The sequence below is a fragment of the Oratosquilla oratoria genome, chromosome 29 (genome assembly GCF_046742065.1).
Source record: "Oratosquilla oratoria isolate Oo_2021 chromosome 29, ASM4674206v1, whole genome shotgun sequence".
Taxonomy (NCBI): Eukaryota; Metazoa; Arthropoda; class Malacostraca; order Stomatopoda; family Squillidae; genus Oratosquilla; species Oratosquilla oratoria.
Window position 1 is genome coordinate 38,678,804 of NC_134805.1, and position 16,061 is coordinate 38,694,864.

The 16,061-nt window shown below is 44.5% G+C and overlaps 1 protein-coding gene across 2 annotated transcripts in view; it reads right to left on the reverse strand.

Annotated features, from left to right (window-relative positions):
• Positions 1 to 16,061, reverse strand: part of Cds (CDP-diacylglycerol synthase) — an 88,205-nt gene that overhangs the window by 13,229 nt on the left and 58,915 nt on the right. For both annotated transcript variants that reach the window (XM_076212090.1, XM_076212091.1), the window contains 2 exons: positions 9,072 to 9,211; positions 2,191 to 2,287 (listed from right to left, as the gene is read on the reverse strand). In XM_076212090.1, the coding sequence (XP_076068205.1) occupies positions 2,191 to 2,287; positions 9,072 to 9,211 (237 nt within the window). The remainder of the gene's footprint in view (positions 1 to 2,190; positions 2,288 to 9,071; positions 9,212 to 16,061) is intronic.

Genomic DNA, 16,061 nt, shown 5'->3' on the forward strand with positions numbered 1-16,061 from the left:
CCTATCCCATATATCTGCAGTATCTCCCACAGTACCTTCCTGTCTACCCTGTCGTAAGCCTTTTCCAGATCCATAAAAGCCCAAAAAACATCCTTACCTTTTCCTATAGCTTTCTCACATATCTGTCTTACCACAAAAATCTGATCTACACATCCCCTACCTGTCCTAAAACCACACTGTTCCTCACCAATTACTCCCTCTCTTCCTCTCCTAATCCTCTCAATCAAGACCCTCCCATAAGCCTTCCCAACTACACTCAACAAGCTGATCCCTCTTGAACTACTACACTCACACTTGTCCCCCTTTCCTTTGTAAAGAGGAACTATACAGGCACTCCTCCAGTCCTCCAGCACTCTACCCTCTCTTAAACAAACATTAAATAACCTCACCAGCCAGTCCACCATAACTGTACCTCCTTTCTTCAGACATTCTGCATGGCATCCATCCAACCCAGGTGCCTTACCTATTCTCATCATCTTAACAGCTGCTTTCACTTCATCCTTCCCTATTTCTCCTCCATTTTCCTCACTTATCACTCATTTTCTTATCGCTTCCCACTGCAACTACCTTTCCCTCCCTATTCTTCTTCACATTTAGCAACTCCCTAAAATACCCTCCCCACCTTCCTCTCACTGCCTTCTCTTCCATTGTCATCTCTCCATCTGCACCTTTTACCTTTTCTTCTCTACTTGATTCGCCTCATCTTACTCTTTTAGCTTCCTTCCAAAACATCTTTTTTTACTTTCAAAATTTTGTCATACTCTTTCCCCATTTCACATCTGCTCTTCTCTTTGCTTCCTTTATCTTATGCTATAAATAAATAATAAACGAACCAATAGGTAAATATATATAAAAAATATATATTTCTTCCCTTCACAGAGGTGACATTTCAATATTTTTTGGACACAAAAATGTGAAATTTTATCATTAGTACATTTAAGTATGTGTATTCTCAGTTCCATGAAAAAGGTTTCTTGTCTTTTATACATTTGAGATGATAGTTTAGCTAACCTATTATTTACCTTCTGAGTTTCTATATTCACTTTCAATTTATGAACTGTGTGGTCGATAAACATACACTTAAATTTGCCAACAAAAACATTAGTATTTATCAAAGATATCTTGATAAAACAAAGCTAGTAAATGAATGGATGGAGTGAGTGTTGGGAGAGGTAAATACTAGGATGGGGGATGGTTTAGGGCAGTGGTTCTCAACCTATGGTTCAATGAACCCTTGTGAGCCACAGTAGTTCACAAATAGGACTATGAATTGAAAACTAGTGATAGTTTGTCGATGCACTTGGGTTCTACTCACTAGTGATGGGATTTCTAGGAGGATAAAAAACAGCAAGACATAAGCACAGGGTATACAGAGTAAAAAGGTTGAGAACCCCTGGTTTAGGGGACTACTTGCATATGAATGAAAGTGACCTAGTTCTCGGGTGACCAGCTACCATGGGACAGGATACTTGAGAGGTCAAGACTTTTCTTTGTTGACTATTTTCATGTTCACTTCCTTGCAAATTAACCTTTACATACACAGTGACCCCCCTACCCCCAAAAGCGAGGGAAAGAGATTAAGATATTACTTATCAACCTGGTACTCGTATATTTAAAGCTACATGCACACTTTTTCTTCTAACCAAAATATTTCACTTAATAATTCCTTTTAGATAGAGTGTCTCCTAATTACATGAATATCATGCATTTACTAATTCAATTCTATATCTTATAAGGTACAGAAGTTAGTAACAAAGAGTATGTGGAAATGTATTTGTGCTTTTTTGGGGAATATCGGGGAGTGTCCTATAGACAGGTTGTCCTGTACATGGTAACATACAGTAGATTGTTTAGCGTTTCCCCAGCTTCCCACCTACTGCCTGTAATTCCTATTCCTATATGCAATCTTGTTAACTCATCCTCTTCCGAATGTATTATCTCCTCAGCTTTGCTGGAGGCAACACTTGTAAGTATTCCTCTACGTTCTATGAAAGGTTAGTGAGGGAGCCTTATACAAGAGCCATAAAGAGAAACTTTTTTTTTTCTTTTTTTTTTTTTAATACAATTCTTCAGAGGGAAAGGAAGAAAGGAGGGGAGGGAGGAAAGGTGGGAGAGTAAAGTGTAGTGAATGCATACAAAAAATTTTGGTGGAGGTTACGAGGAAGGCTGATACACGGGTTGTCTACTTACTGTGACCATGAGTGCAAGAGGTCCTCCCCATATGATGAGACAGAAGCCACCAATCATGACCCATGTGAAGATACCCCGGATGACCCAGTTCCGCCATCTGCAATGTATGTCACATCAAATCCCATTCCTCTTTCCAGACATTCACCTATATTAGATTACACAAATATTTTCCCTAACATTCACCACTTCTTTATGTAGCTTGCCACTGTTTCTGAAAATTACCCGGTATGTGCATAAAACTATGGGTTCTCTCTCATTCAATTTGTTAATATTACATCTCTTCTCTGATAATAATGCATTATGTGAATGAGAGTTTCTTAGAATATAACCTGGGCACCTATGCTTACAAGCATCTTGGCTCTTTCACCTCAAATCCCAAATAATATTAAAATGTTTACATTCTCTAAAAAAAGACCCATTAAAGATGGCTTCCTACTTCAATAGTTACAGCCTCTAAGAAGACGTATATTCATCACTTACATCAACACCTACTGACAGTCCATGTCCACAACAAATTAACAGACCAACTGACATAACTTTATCAAACATCAGTACTTGCATTTGCATACATTACACCTCTAGAGCAATACTTATTACATGACTTATCAAAACAAGTTTGCTATCCATTCATTCCAACTTTAACATCTTAATAAAAAAAAAAAAAAAAGTGATATGTCAACACATCCATCTATTACCAACAAAAGCAAATGGACCAACAATTAAGCCACTCAAGTTTATCTTTCATGCACACTTACAGAACACAACACTATGTTACACACTGTCTTCCATCATTATCATCACCTCTGAAATTAGGACAAAAGCTTAATCACATCAACTAAAACTATCTTCACACTATGATAGTATAGCATCAAACCATGTGGTTACTTAAAAAGGTAACTTAGGATGAAAATAGAAAATGTAAATAAAGAAATAAAAGACAGAGTAAATACTATATTACGTCCTGGCTTCATTTCTAAATTATATGGAACCACAGAAATGCATTTACTTAAGCGTTCTCAAAAAGGGATCCAAAAGAGGATGAATAATCACACTCTCAGTTTCAGGGGTAGCCATCTTGTAATTTTTGGTATTTAGGGAGCAAGTATCTAAACAAAGTACAAAACTACTCACACATGGCAACCACTGTGAATTATCTCCCTTAAATTTAGTAATATCCTGTTGAGCTATGGACCTACAGGGTTCTGCCAGTGTTTCTTGGCCATTCGCCAATAATGAGCCCTAACATACATGACTTATCCGCTTACACGTTTTGCACCTACATTTAATGAAGAAATATGTAATGTTGTGTGCAACAATTATTATTCATAACCATGCCAAACCACAAAGGCAATTTCAGTATTATTTTTTCTCAACCATACTATATCAACATACAAAATGAAAGGGTTTTAAATTAGCCTCCAAGAAAAGCAATAATCAAATTCTTAAAGTAGTGTATGTAAACTAATTAGTAAAATACATTAAGGGTCAAAATCTTATAATAACAATAATAATAATAACTGCTGCATCAAGTTTCAATGAGTACAAAATCCCTGTCCCACTCCTGCCTGCAATGGTTCTCAGACTCCCTACATAGATCTCTCTGTGATGTATCAGTGTAGAACAGTTGCACTATAACCAGCAGAATTAGGTCAGAAGCATACGCCAATAGGCACGTAGCTGTGACTGAAGCTGTTACCTTTACCTTAGGTACTTGGACTGTTTTTGGCTGGTAACAGTCACTGCTGGCATTTGGAGAGAAGTGTGGAACTCAAACTTACAACTAGAAGGATACAAGACCTACATGCTTCCAGTTGTCCTGGAAGCACACACATAGACAGAAGTGAGGAAGAAACTTAAGCAAGCTTAAACGATATGAAGTAGCAGTGGTTTATGCAAAAATGAAGGCTATAAACAAGATCAAGAAGAAACAAAGAACAAGCAATTGATCCCTAGCCTAACTGATAAACTATACGAAGACCAATCACAAACATAAACAATGCTGTGCACGCTTTTAATACAATCATACAAAACGCAGACAAGAGATACATCCCTAGAGGCAACAGAAAATCACACAACCCCAACTTCACACCAGAAATCCAAGGCCTCATCAGACAACGTGACACACTTAAACACGATACCCCCACACCTATCCCTCAAAACATAGCAGACCAAATACAAACACTAAACACTGTGATTGCCAATAAAATACATGAACAAAAAACACAAAATTGGCAAAACTTTATCAATACACTTGATCACAAAACAAACACCAGCAAATTGTACAAAACACTCAACAGCATCACACTATCCAACACTAACACTACACGCTCTCACGCAGCAATAATCACAACAACAGATAATCTACCCTCAAACAGACAACAAGCAAACGCACTCATACGTCATTTTGCACAGACGAGCCATCTTACATCTCACCCTGACGACCGACGCACCATTCGACGTAAGAAAGACTTCCCCACAGACTCAGACTATACACCCTTCATAGACAGTCAGACAAAACTCATAATGCATAATCTCAAGCACTCATCTGCCTGTGGCCCTGATAACATAAGCAACATCCACCTAAAACACATTGGACCACAAGGTATACACGCACTCACAAACATTGCAAACTACAGCTATTCACACAACACTATACCCGACATCTGGAAGCATGGTAAAATAATCACCATTCCAAAACCGAACAAAGACCCAACAATCCCAACATCGCACCGCCCAATCACACTTCTCTGCACCCCCTCTAAAGTCATTGAACGCCTCATACTTAAACTTGTCACACCATATATTCCCCTTGCTGACTCACAACACAGTTTTAGGCCACTACACTCCACAAACACTCTTCTGACAAACCTCACACAAAGAATTTTAGATGGCATCAATTCAGATAGGCCCCACCAAAGAACACTTCTTATAACATTGGACATTAGTAAAGCTTTTGATGCTATCCCCCGCCACAACCTAACAAATAAAATATATAACACAGACATGCACAATAACACCAAAAGATGGCTGGCCAATTATCTGGCAGGCAGGAATACTCATGTGTCATATAATGGCCAATCATCGCACATCAGAAACATTAAGAACAGAGTACCACAGGGCTCAGTTCTATCCCCCACATTATTTAATCTATACATGCATGACTTACCCACACCAGACACCTCAGAAATACAAATCTCTTCCTACGCAGATGACATAACAATCACATGCACACATCGTAACACAGACAAAGCTGCAGAAATAATCCAGCCTTACCTTGACACACTCAACACATGGTTCATCACAAACAGACTCAAAATAGCTCCAACCAAATCTACAGCAACACTTCTCACCAACTGGACAAAAGAACACAAATACATACCTCATCTCTACATCAACAACACTCTAATACCACACACAAACACACCGAAAATTCTTGGTGTAACATACGATACATCCATGTCTTTCAAACAACACCTCACAACCATAAAAAACAAATGCACACCTAGACTTAACGCACTTAAGTCAATCACTGGAACAACATTTGGACAAAACAAAGAAACTAATATAACAATATACAAACAATGCATACGCTCAGTGATGAATTATGCGAGTCCTGCATGGGCTCCTAATCTCAGTGAGACACACCACAACACCCTTCAAATCATACAAAACAAAGCCCTAAAAACAATTACAGGCTGCACAAATACAACACCTACAGACCATTTACACCATGAAACAAAAGTCCTCAAAGTCAAGGACCACCTCGACATGAGAGGCACACAAACACTTGCTGTAGCCACCACAAACACATCAAACCCGCTACACTACATAGCAGAACACCCAACACCACCAAGAAACATTAAAACTACACCCAAAGACCTTTATTACGCACAGATACTCTCTTCTCTTCCTCCACAACCACCAAATACCAGCCTCCGGAAACATATTCATAATCATATCACTCACCGCTCCATTAACACACTGAAAGACAACACACTGCTGCATGCCAGACCCCCTGAAATCCACCCTTCTGAATCCTCTCTCCCACGAAAGGACAGAGTCCACTTGGCCAGACTGCGATGCGGTCACCACCCAGCACTTCTAAGCTACCAGAAGAGGCTGGACGACCGTGTTGTGAACAGCTGCCCAGGATGTAACACTTCACCCCATACCATACAACACATAATGGAAGACTGCATTATACACAATCACGCACGCAAACAACACAACATACACTCTATAAAGGATTTGTGGAAAAACCCAGTTTCGGCTGTGGCCTTCCTTGAGGAGACGGGACTGCTCGGACAGACAGTCTAGGGAACGACGACTATACGAAGAGAGATTAGGCACATTGGAATTACCATCATTAAAATAAGGAGGAAAAAAAAAAAAGATATTATAATTGGAGTATTCAAGTAGAGGGAGCAGATAAATGTGACCAAGAAGATTTCCTAGTTTGGGGCATCACAAGGTAATGGAAGAAAAAGAAGAAAAAGAAGTAAAAGAAAAAAAATATATATATATATATATATATATATATATATATATATATATATATATATATATACATATACATATGCAAAACAAATCACTAAGCACACATGATAACAATACTTACAGAAACCCCTTGGAGAATAAAAGAATTGAATACCGAACATTTTCGTCTATTCAAGACATCATCAGGGTACAAAGATGTACCCTGATGATGTCTTGAAAAGATGAAAACATTCGGTAATCAATTATTTTATTCTCCAATTGGTTCCTGCAAATATATATATATAAAATAAAATAAATAAAAATAAATAAACATGATTGTATGTCATCAATGATATAACCTAAGAGAAGACAGTCCAATTTTCTATGATCTGAAATGAATCTTAAGCAAAATTTCATCACATGAGGTAAGGAGATGGTACCCCACATGTAGCTCCTTTACTATTTGTTACATTTTGCTAAATACATGTTCACCTTTTTCATCTTTAAAATCTCTAAACTACTAAAAGAAAAATGCACACAGTTAAAATATGCAAGAAGCTTTTCAAAGTAAAATGTAAGAATGTTAATAGCTGTGTTCAAATGAAACAAATTTGTTTGCTTTTATATTATGCACTAATATCAAAACATAAATCTGAAATTCTAAAGTTTACAGAATTCACTGACTACCAGTGTGCACAATACCTGGGAAATAAATATGTATACTTGCTCTTCTGTATGCACAATGTCTCACGACCATTAAAGATTAGGTTTGAATCATGATGAGAAGCTTCTAACGATCTGTAAAAATCACAGACTCCATGTCTGTTATATGAAGGCATATATACCTCTTATATGAAATCTTAACTTGTATTTCTGTTAGCACGAGATTAAAAGACAAGCAAAAATGATCTTTAACAAAAACCTTTGAAATTATATTAAAAAATAACTGATGTTTCTTTCGTTTTCATATAATTTCTGTAACATAAAATATATCAATATAATAACTGAAACTGAAGTTCAAAATTTATGAAAACACTGACTTTGTCACTGATCTAGATGCAGGAAGCTCCTCTATGCAAAAAGAGGGTGTCTTTTGCAGAATCTTACATTCCTGCTAGGAGAACCTAGTGAAGCTTTACTTTCCTATACAGATCAAGAGGAATCTTCTTTACACATAAAGTTCTAAGATATGCACTACAACAACTGCCTACTCTTCTACAGCCCTTAAACAATCAGACGACTTAGAGAAAACCCAAGCTTTTAAGTACTGTATTTTCTTTTCTTAATTAGTGAATCCAAAATCCAAGAACCAAAGTAAATACAACAGAACATTAACAACTTGTTAACAATGTTTGTCTTAGTGTCTTGGATTGATATTATGTAAATAAAAATCACTAAACTTAATATGCCACAATTATAACTATGGTAACCACTTTCATGTCTATAATAGGGTCTTGTGTACAGGTGGCAGCACACTTGGTCTTGCATGCTACTTGCTTTCACTAATTCGAGTAGAAACTACTTCGGTTAAAATATTTTAGACTTCTGTAAGAACATCTCAACAATGTGTCTAACATTTGTATAAGTTTAACTTCTCTTAGTTTGTCATTCAGCTTCTTAATATATGCAAGATATTTGGAAATTTGAAAAACATAAGATCATAACTAAAGTCAGTCAAACAAAGTAGCAAAATCAAGTAGCATGCTAGTGAGAAATGCCTACTGTACCACCATCTTAATATTGTACAGTGCAGTCCACAAATCTGAGTGAAACTTCATCAAATCATATACATACAATCAGTAAATATATTGATTTTGGCAACATGCGAATGGGACAGTCACCAAGAAGATAGTCGGGCCTTTTGAGGACTGGGGAATTTGGAGTTTGTGTTTTTAAGGTTGTACTGTATTCATATTAGGAATATCTTACAATAAAGTTCTTACTTTCCCTATCTGAGTATTGACAAAGGGCTATACCATATAAACCTGGCAATTATTTTTAAACTATTACTGCTTGATTATTTGTTTATTGTACAACTTTTACTTTGCAAGTGGCAGTTAGTGTTCATAGGATGCATAATAGTTATTAACTATAGACGAAATAAACAAAAATTCAATTGTAGTTTTGTTGTAGTATGTACAGCCCTAACCTCCTTTAATCAACAAAATGGAACACATTTGTATTCTTATCATGCTGCAAATAGGTTACTTCAAGTACAATGAATAGTTGCTCCTTTATACACAAAAATTCATTCCCTGGAATGAAATAAAGGGGTTTGATTTGCATATTGGTTGTACCATGGGTTTACAACAACTCGTATACCAAGTCTGTATTCGCTTTCATACATTTACGGCCATTGGCTTACTTTCAATTTCTAAGGTCAAAGGGCAAAACACACGACCCACCTGGGTGAGAGTCCTGAAAGTGATGACTGAAGGGGTGCTGGGGTATGATCAGTGCCCTGTGGCAGCGTCTTTGCCAGAGTTTCCACATTTGCCTCAGGGGGTCGGTCATCTTCAGATTCAACCTCGCTACCTGCTGTTTGCTGAAATAGAAAATAAATAAATAAATAAATAAATAAATAATAATAATAATAATAAAAAAAAAAATAAAAAAAATGCATGGGTGTGAACAAGAACAGTGCACCCAGTTTATGCACACTTGTGTGGCAAAGCCCAATTAAACATAGGATAAAGAAGACTTAACGATGATCTCTATGTGGTCTAGTTAGCACCTTCCAGTGGATGGCATTTTCCTTTTTGTTGTATCCCCCAACTACACTATTTTATTCATCTTTATGGCGCCCCTTAGAGACAGACAGAGCGAGGAGAGAGGAGGGGCTTACTACAGTAACAATTCATGATAACCAATCCAAGTCTAGTTTCTCTTTTAAGGCATCTGCTCTCAGTAATAACAGTATATTTCAGTTTGGTGGTAACTTCTGGATTTCTAATTGAAAAGTTGAAGAAGTTTTGATTAACTCCTACTGATCCAGCGCACAGATCTTGTGGCTAATGCCATATCGTTTCATTCAGCTTAGAAAGGATCACAGAGCACCAAAGGGGGATCAAGCTAATCCTTTACCCATAAGTACACAAAAAAAAAAAAATAAATAAATAAATAAATAAACCTATAAATAAATTACAAAAAATAAATATATGACCATAATAACAACCATAATAACGATAATAATAATAATAAATAAATAAAACACATGAAAAAATTGTACCGTAAGATGTCAAAAGTAGGCCTACTTAGTTTTCCTGATGCTATAACAAGTCCTCTAATACCATTTCCCCATCATCACCTCATAGCATCACCATCATCTCCCACCACCGTTATCTCTCATCACCACGTCCTCGTACAAAAGGCCTACTAATGAACCTGTGCACCCTCCCTCCCTTCCTACTCCTACTTCGTTTTCTTTCCTCCCGCCACCACATCAACACCACGTTACATGTAACATTAACATTATACAAAACAGATAAATAAAAAATAAAATTATATATATTTATATATATATATATATATATATATATATATATACTGTATATATATATATATATATATATATATATATATATATATATATTATATATGCACAATACAAACACTGCAGGCAGGTCTGCAATTTCTACTGGCGACGTGATGTGCGGTTGTGAAATTGTACATACTGGTCCCTAGGGGGTGAAGTGTCGGCAGGGGGAGAGTGTGGGGGAGGGGGGGGGGAATTTTTCCGAATTTAACTTTGGCCGTAGTACAGAAAGGCAGAAACACAAATGCACACACCTACACATGCAGGCAAGCAATCAGATAAGTGTGCGCGTGTACACGCAATGCACATGCACGCACGCACATGATGCATACACTATTGACCTTTTCCCCCTTGTAAGGTGATGGCCCAGTCACAACTCGTTCACCATCACAAGTCTTTCATACCAAATGACGTCACATTAAAGGGGTTTGCTTTCTCACTCCTGACGTCGTGTGACTACGTACATACATATTTTCATACGTGAACTGAATACATACACAGCATATATTTCACACAAACACACACACACACTATATATATATATATATATATATATATATACATATATATATATATATATATATAATAGGAAATTATGGGGAACGATTATCCACAAGATTTAGGAGTTAATATGGTTCTTATGAAAGTATAAAACTAGGTTATGAAAAGGCTAATCTACTGCTTAATAAAGTGAGCCTAGTACGATACTTACTAGACCACCACATCCTCCCACCGCCGACAGCCCCTTTCTTGGAGTGAATGTGTACTAACATTGCCAACAGCTGCTGGGGTCTAATTCAGTGTAGCGAAAAGGTTTGGTTTGTGCGTAAACAAAGTTTGTTTTGAGCGGCTTTGCATTACAAAAAAAAAAAAAAAAAAAAAAACACCTATCCAAACCACCCCCACTCTCCTCTCGACGACGTAAGGTCACCTGTTGCACCAAACCCCTTTACCAGCGGCATGTCCCACACGAACTTCATTCAGTCGAGACGTGACCTCCGAGTAAAAGGTCGCCCTGATGACCTCAAGACGTTTAAACAGTGTTGAAGCGGGTAGGGCTGTTCTAGGCGCCGGGGGTTAGACCGGTGGACCTGCAACGCACGTGTGACATGATGACCCCCCATCCACCCTATCCCCCGTCTGATCATGAAAAGGCACCTCAAAGACTATTCTGGATAGCGCCAGGCGATTTTGTTTCTGCAAAAGAAGGCGGCACAAAGGACACGTTTCATTATTAACTTCAGGGAAGATCACAATTACGGGGACGGAAGGGGGGGGGGAAGGGATGGGGAGGGGATGGGGGAAGGAGAGACGGTATTGGGGGATAAGGGGAGATGATGGGGTGGAAGGGGTGTGGGGGGAAGGGGAGATGATGGGGTGGAAGGGGTGAGGGGGAGAAGAGAGGGTATGGGGTTAAGGAGAGAGGTTGTAGGGGGAAGGGGAAGGGGTAAAGGATAAGGGTGTGGGTGCGGGGGGAAGGGGAGTAGTGGAGAGGGAGAGAATATGGGTGGAAGGGGAGAAGTGGAAAGTGTGTGGGTGTGGGGGGAAGGGGAGAAGTGGGAGGGGAGAGAGTGTGGGGGAAGGGGAGTAGTGGATAGGGAGAGGGGGGAAGGGGAGAGGGTGAGTGGGGAAGGGGAGAAGTGGGAGGGGAGAGGGTGTGGGGGAAGGGGAGTAGTGGAAAGGGAGAGGGGGGAAGGGGAGAGGGTGAGTGGGGAAGGGGAGAGGGTGAGTGGGGAAGAGGAGAGGGTGAGTGGGGAAGGGAAGAGGGTGAGTGGGGAAGGGGAGACGGTGAGGAGGGTATGGGAGAGGTTGAGGGGGAAGGGGAGACGGTGAGGAGGGTATGGGAGAGGTTGAGGGGGAAGGGGAGAGGATGTGGGGGAAGGGGAGAGGATGTGGGGGAAGGGGAGAGGATGTGGGAGAAGGGGAAAAGGGGAAGGGGAGAGGGTGTGTTAGGAAAGGGAGAAGGCGAGTGGAGAAGGGGAGGGAGTGAGGGGGAAGGGGAGAGAGCGAGGGAAGGTGAAAGTGAGGGGGAAGGGGAGAGAGTGAGGGGGAAGGCGAGAGTGAGAGGGGAAGGTGAGAGGTTGAGGGGGTGGGTGATAGGGTGAGGGGGAAGGTGGGGATATGGGAGGTTGAGGGGGAAGGTGGGGATATGGGAGGGTGAGGGGGGGTGGGGAGGGGGGGGGGAGGGGATGGGGCGGGGGAAGGGATGGGAGGGGGAAGGGGTGAGGGGGGAAGGGGGGGGAGAGGGGGGGGGGGGGAAGGTGAGATGGTGAGAGGGGAAGGGGTGAGGAGGGAAGGCGAGATGGTGAGAGGGGAAGGGGTGAGGAGGGAAGGCGAGATGGTGAGAGGGGAAGGGATGAGGAGGGAAGGCGAGATGGTGAGGGGGAAGGGATGAGGGGGGACGGGGTGAGGGGATGAGGGGGAAGGGGAGAGGATGAAGGGGAAGTGAAGAAGGCGAGGTGGAAGGGGACAGGGTGAGGGGAAAGGGGACGGCGAGGGGACAGGGCCAATGGAAATGGGAGAGGGTGCGGGGGAAGAGGAGACGGGAAAAACGAAAGGGAGAGGGGGAGGGGGAAGTGAGGGTAAGGGGGAAGGGGAGAGGGTGAAAGGAGGGGGCAAGGGGAGAGGGAAGAAGGTGAAAGGAGGGGGCAAGGGGAGAGGGGGAGAGGTGGGAGAGGGGGAGGTGGAAAAGGGTGAGAGGTGGGAGAGGGTGAGAGGTGGGAGAGGGTGAGAGGTGGGAGAGGGTGAGAGGTGGGAGAGGGTGAGAAGTGGGAGAGGGTAAGAGGGGAGAGAGGGTGAGGGGGTAAGAGGAAATGGAGAGGGTGAGGGGGGAGGAGGAAATGGAGAGGGTGAGGGGGATGTGAGGGCAAGGGGATGGGGAAAATGAGTGGGGAAGGGGAGACGGTGAAAGGAGGGAGCAAAGGGAGAGGGTGAGAGGGTGAGAAGGTAGGAGGGGGAAGGGAGGAGTGAGGGGGAAGGGAGGAGTGGGGGAAGGGGTGAGGGGTGAGGAGTGAGGGGGAAGGGGGAGGAGTGAGGGGAAGGGGAGAGGGTGAGGGGGAAGGAGAGAGGGTGAGGACGGAAAGGGGGAGGGTGAAAAGGAAGGAGATAGGGTGAGGGGGAAGGGGAGGGGAAGAAGGGGGAGGAGAGAGGGGAAGGGGAGAGGGGAAGGGAGAGAGGGAAGGCGAGGTGGTGAGTGTGGAAGGGGAGAGGATGAGTGGGGAAGAGGAGGTGTGGAAGGGGAGAAGGGGATGGAGAGAGGGTGTGGGTGGAAGGGGAGAAGGTGAAGGGAGCAAGGGGGAGATGGTGAGGGGAAAGGGGTAAGGGGTAATGGGAACGGAAAGGGGTGAGGGTGAAGGGGGGTGAGGGTGAAGGGGAGTGAGGGGTGAAGGGAGGAGGATGGGGGAAGGAGAGGGGGTTTGGTGAAGGAGAAGGAGAGAGGGTGGGGTGAAGAGAGGGTGAGGAGAGGAAAGTGATGAGGAAGGGGAGACAGTGAGGGGGGAGAGAGGGTGAGGGGAGAAGGGTACAGGGTGAGGGGAGAAGGGGAGAGGGTGAGGGGAGAAGGGGAGAGGGTGAGGGGAGAGGGTGAGGGGAGAAGGGGAGAGGGTGAGGGGAGAGGGTGAGGGGAGAAGGGGAGAGGGTGAAGGGAGAAGAGGAGAGGGTGAGGGGAGAACAGAAGACAGTGAGGGGGAAGAGAGGGTGAGGGGAGAAGGTGAGGGGAGAAGGTGAGGGGGTCGGGGGGAATGGGAGAGGGTGAGGGGGGGAAAGGGAAGAGGGGGGAAAGGGAAGAGGGTGAGGGGGAAGGGAAGAGGGTGAGGGGGAAGGGAAGAGGGTGAGGGGGAGAGAAGGGAGGGGGAAGGGGAGAGAGGGGAAGGGGAGAGAGGGGAAGGGGAGAGAGGGTGAGGGGGAAGGGGAGAGGGTGAGGGGGAAGGGGAGAGGGTGAGGGGGAAGGGGAGGGTGAGGGGAAGAGGAGAGGATGCGAGGGAAATGGTGAGAGGGTGAGAGATGGGGATGGGAAGAGGGTGAGATAGGAGGGGGAGAAGAGGAGGGGGCGAGTGTGGAAGGGGAGAGGGTGTGGGAGGGAGGGGAGAAGGGGAGAGAGGGTGAGGAGGCAGGGGGAGATGGTGAGGAGGCAGGGGAGGGGGTGAGGGGAAGAGGAGGGGGTGAGGGGAAGAGGAGAGGATGCGAGGGAAATGGGAGAGGGTGAGGGAAGGGGAGATGGGGATGGGAAGAGGGTGAGGGAGGAAGGGGAGAAGAGGAGGGGGCGAGTGTGGAAGGGGAGAGGGTGTGGGAGGGAGGGGAGAAGGGGAGAGAGGGTGAGGAGGCAGGGGGAGATGGTGAGGAGGCAGGGGAGGGGGTGAGGGGTGAGGATGGGGGAAGGAGAGAGGGTGGGGGTGAAGGGGAAGGTGAGGGGGAAGGAGAGAGGGTGGCGGTGAAGGGGAGGGTGGCGGTGAAGGGGAGAGTGAGGGGGAAGGGAGAGGGTGAGGGGGAAGGGTGAGGGGGAAGGGTGAGGGTGAAGGGGAAGAGGCGAGAGTGAGGGTGGAAGGGAGAGGGTGAGGGTGGAAGGGAGAGGGTGAGGGGGAAGGGAGAGGGCGAAGGGGAAGGGAGAGGGCGAAGGGGAAGGGGCGAGACTGAGGCGGTAGGGGAGAGGGTGAGGGGGAAGGGGAGAGGGTGAGGGGGGAAGAAGAGAGGGTGAGGGGGGAAGAAGAGAGGGTGAGGGGGGGAGGGGAGAGGGTGAGGGGGGAAGAAGAGAGGGTGAGGGGGAACGGGAGAGGGTGAGGGAGTAGGGGAGCGGTTGAGGGAGAAGGGGAGAGGTTGAGGGAGAAGGGGAGAGGTTGAGGGAGAAGGGGAGAGGTTGAGGGAGAAGGGGAGAGGTTGAGGGAGAAGGGGAGAGGTTGAGGGAGAAGGGGAGAGGGTGAGGTGAGAAGGGGAGAGGGTGAGGTGAGAAGGGGAGAGGGTGAGGTGAGAAGGGGAGAGGGTGAGGTGAGAAGGGGAGAGGGTGAGGTGAGAAGCGGGGAGGGAGAGGTGAGAAGCGGGGAGGGGGAGGTGAGAAGGGGGGAGGGGGAGGTGAGATGGGGAGAGGGTGAGGGGTAAGGGGAGAGGGAAAGAGTGAAGGAGGAGGGGGAGAGGGTGAAAGGGGAAGAGGAGAGGGTGAATGAGGAAGGGGAGAGGGTGAAAGGGTAAGGGGATAGGGTGAGGGGGAAAGGGATAGGGTGAGGGTGAAGGGGAGAGGGTGAGAGGGAAAGAGTGAAGGAGGGGGATAGGGTGAAAGGGGAAGGGGATAGGGTGAGGGGGGAGGGAAGATGGGTGAGGGAGGGAGGAAGGGGGGGGATGTGTCCATTTTTACAATAGCAGTTCCACCCATACGTCTGGGGAGCTAATTAGCTCCCTCCCCTCCCACCCCTTCCTCATCCGAATAAAATCCGATGACTTCAGCCAGAATAAAATCTCTCAAGTGCGGCACGAAGTCAGCCAAGGTCACACTGCCTATTTCGACTGCAGTAGATTTACAGTGATAGCGAGATTCACACGCATTCTAGCATTTTATTTCCTGTGCCATGCCAGCGCGCGCGCGCGGACACAGTGAACACAGCATACCTCTCGTCCCTACTCCAGTAAAACATAGATAAATAAATAAATAAATATATATATATATAAATAAAAAAACTATTGTATTTCACCCAATGTGGGGGAGGGGGATCAACTACTCCATCCCTCCCCCCACATCTAATGCTGTCCTAAGCACCCCCATGGTACCTGCTCTCTCCCCTTCACCTCCTCCTCCCCGTCCACCTCCACAAGTGTTCACAACCTCTTTGGGCTGAGCCTCTTGACAGTCAAGGAAGACCTCGAGTCGATGTCG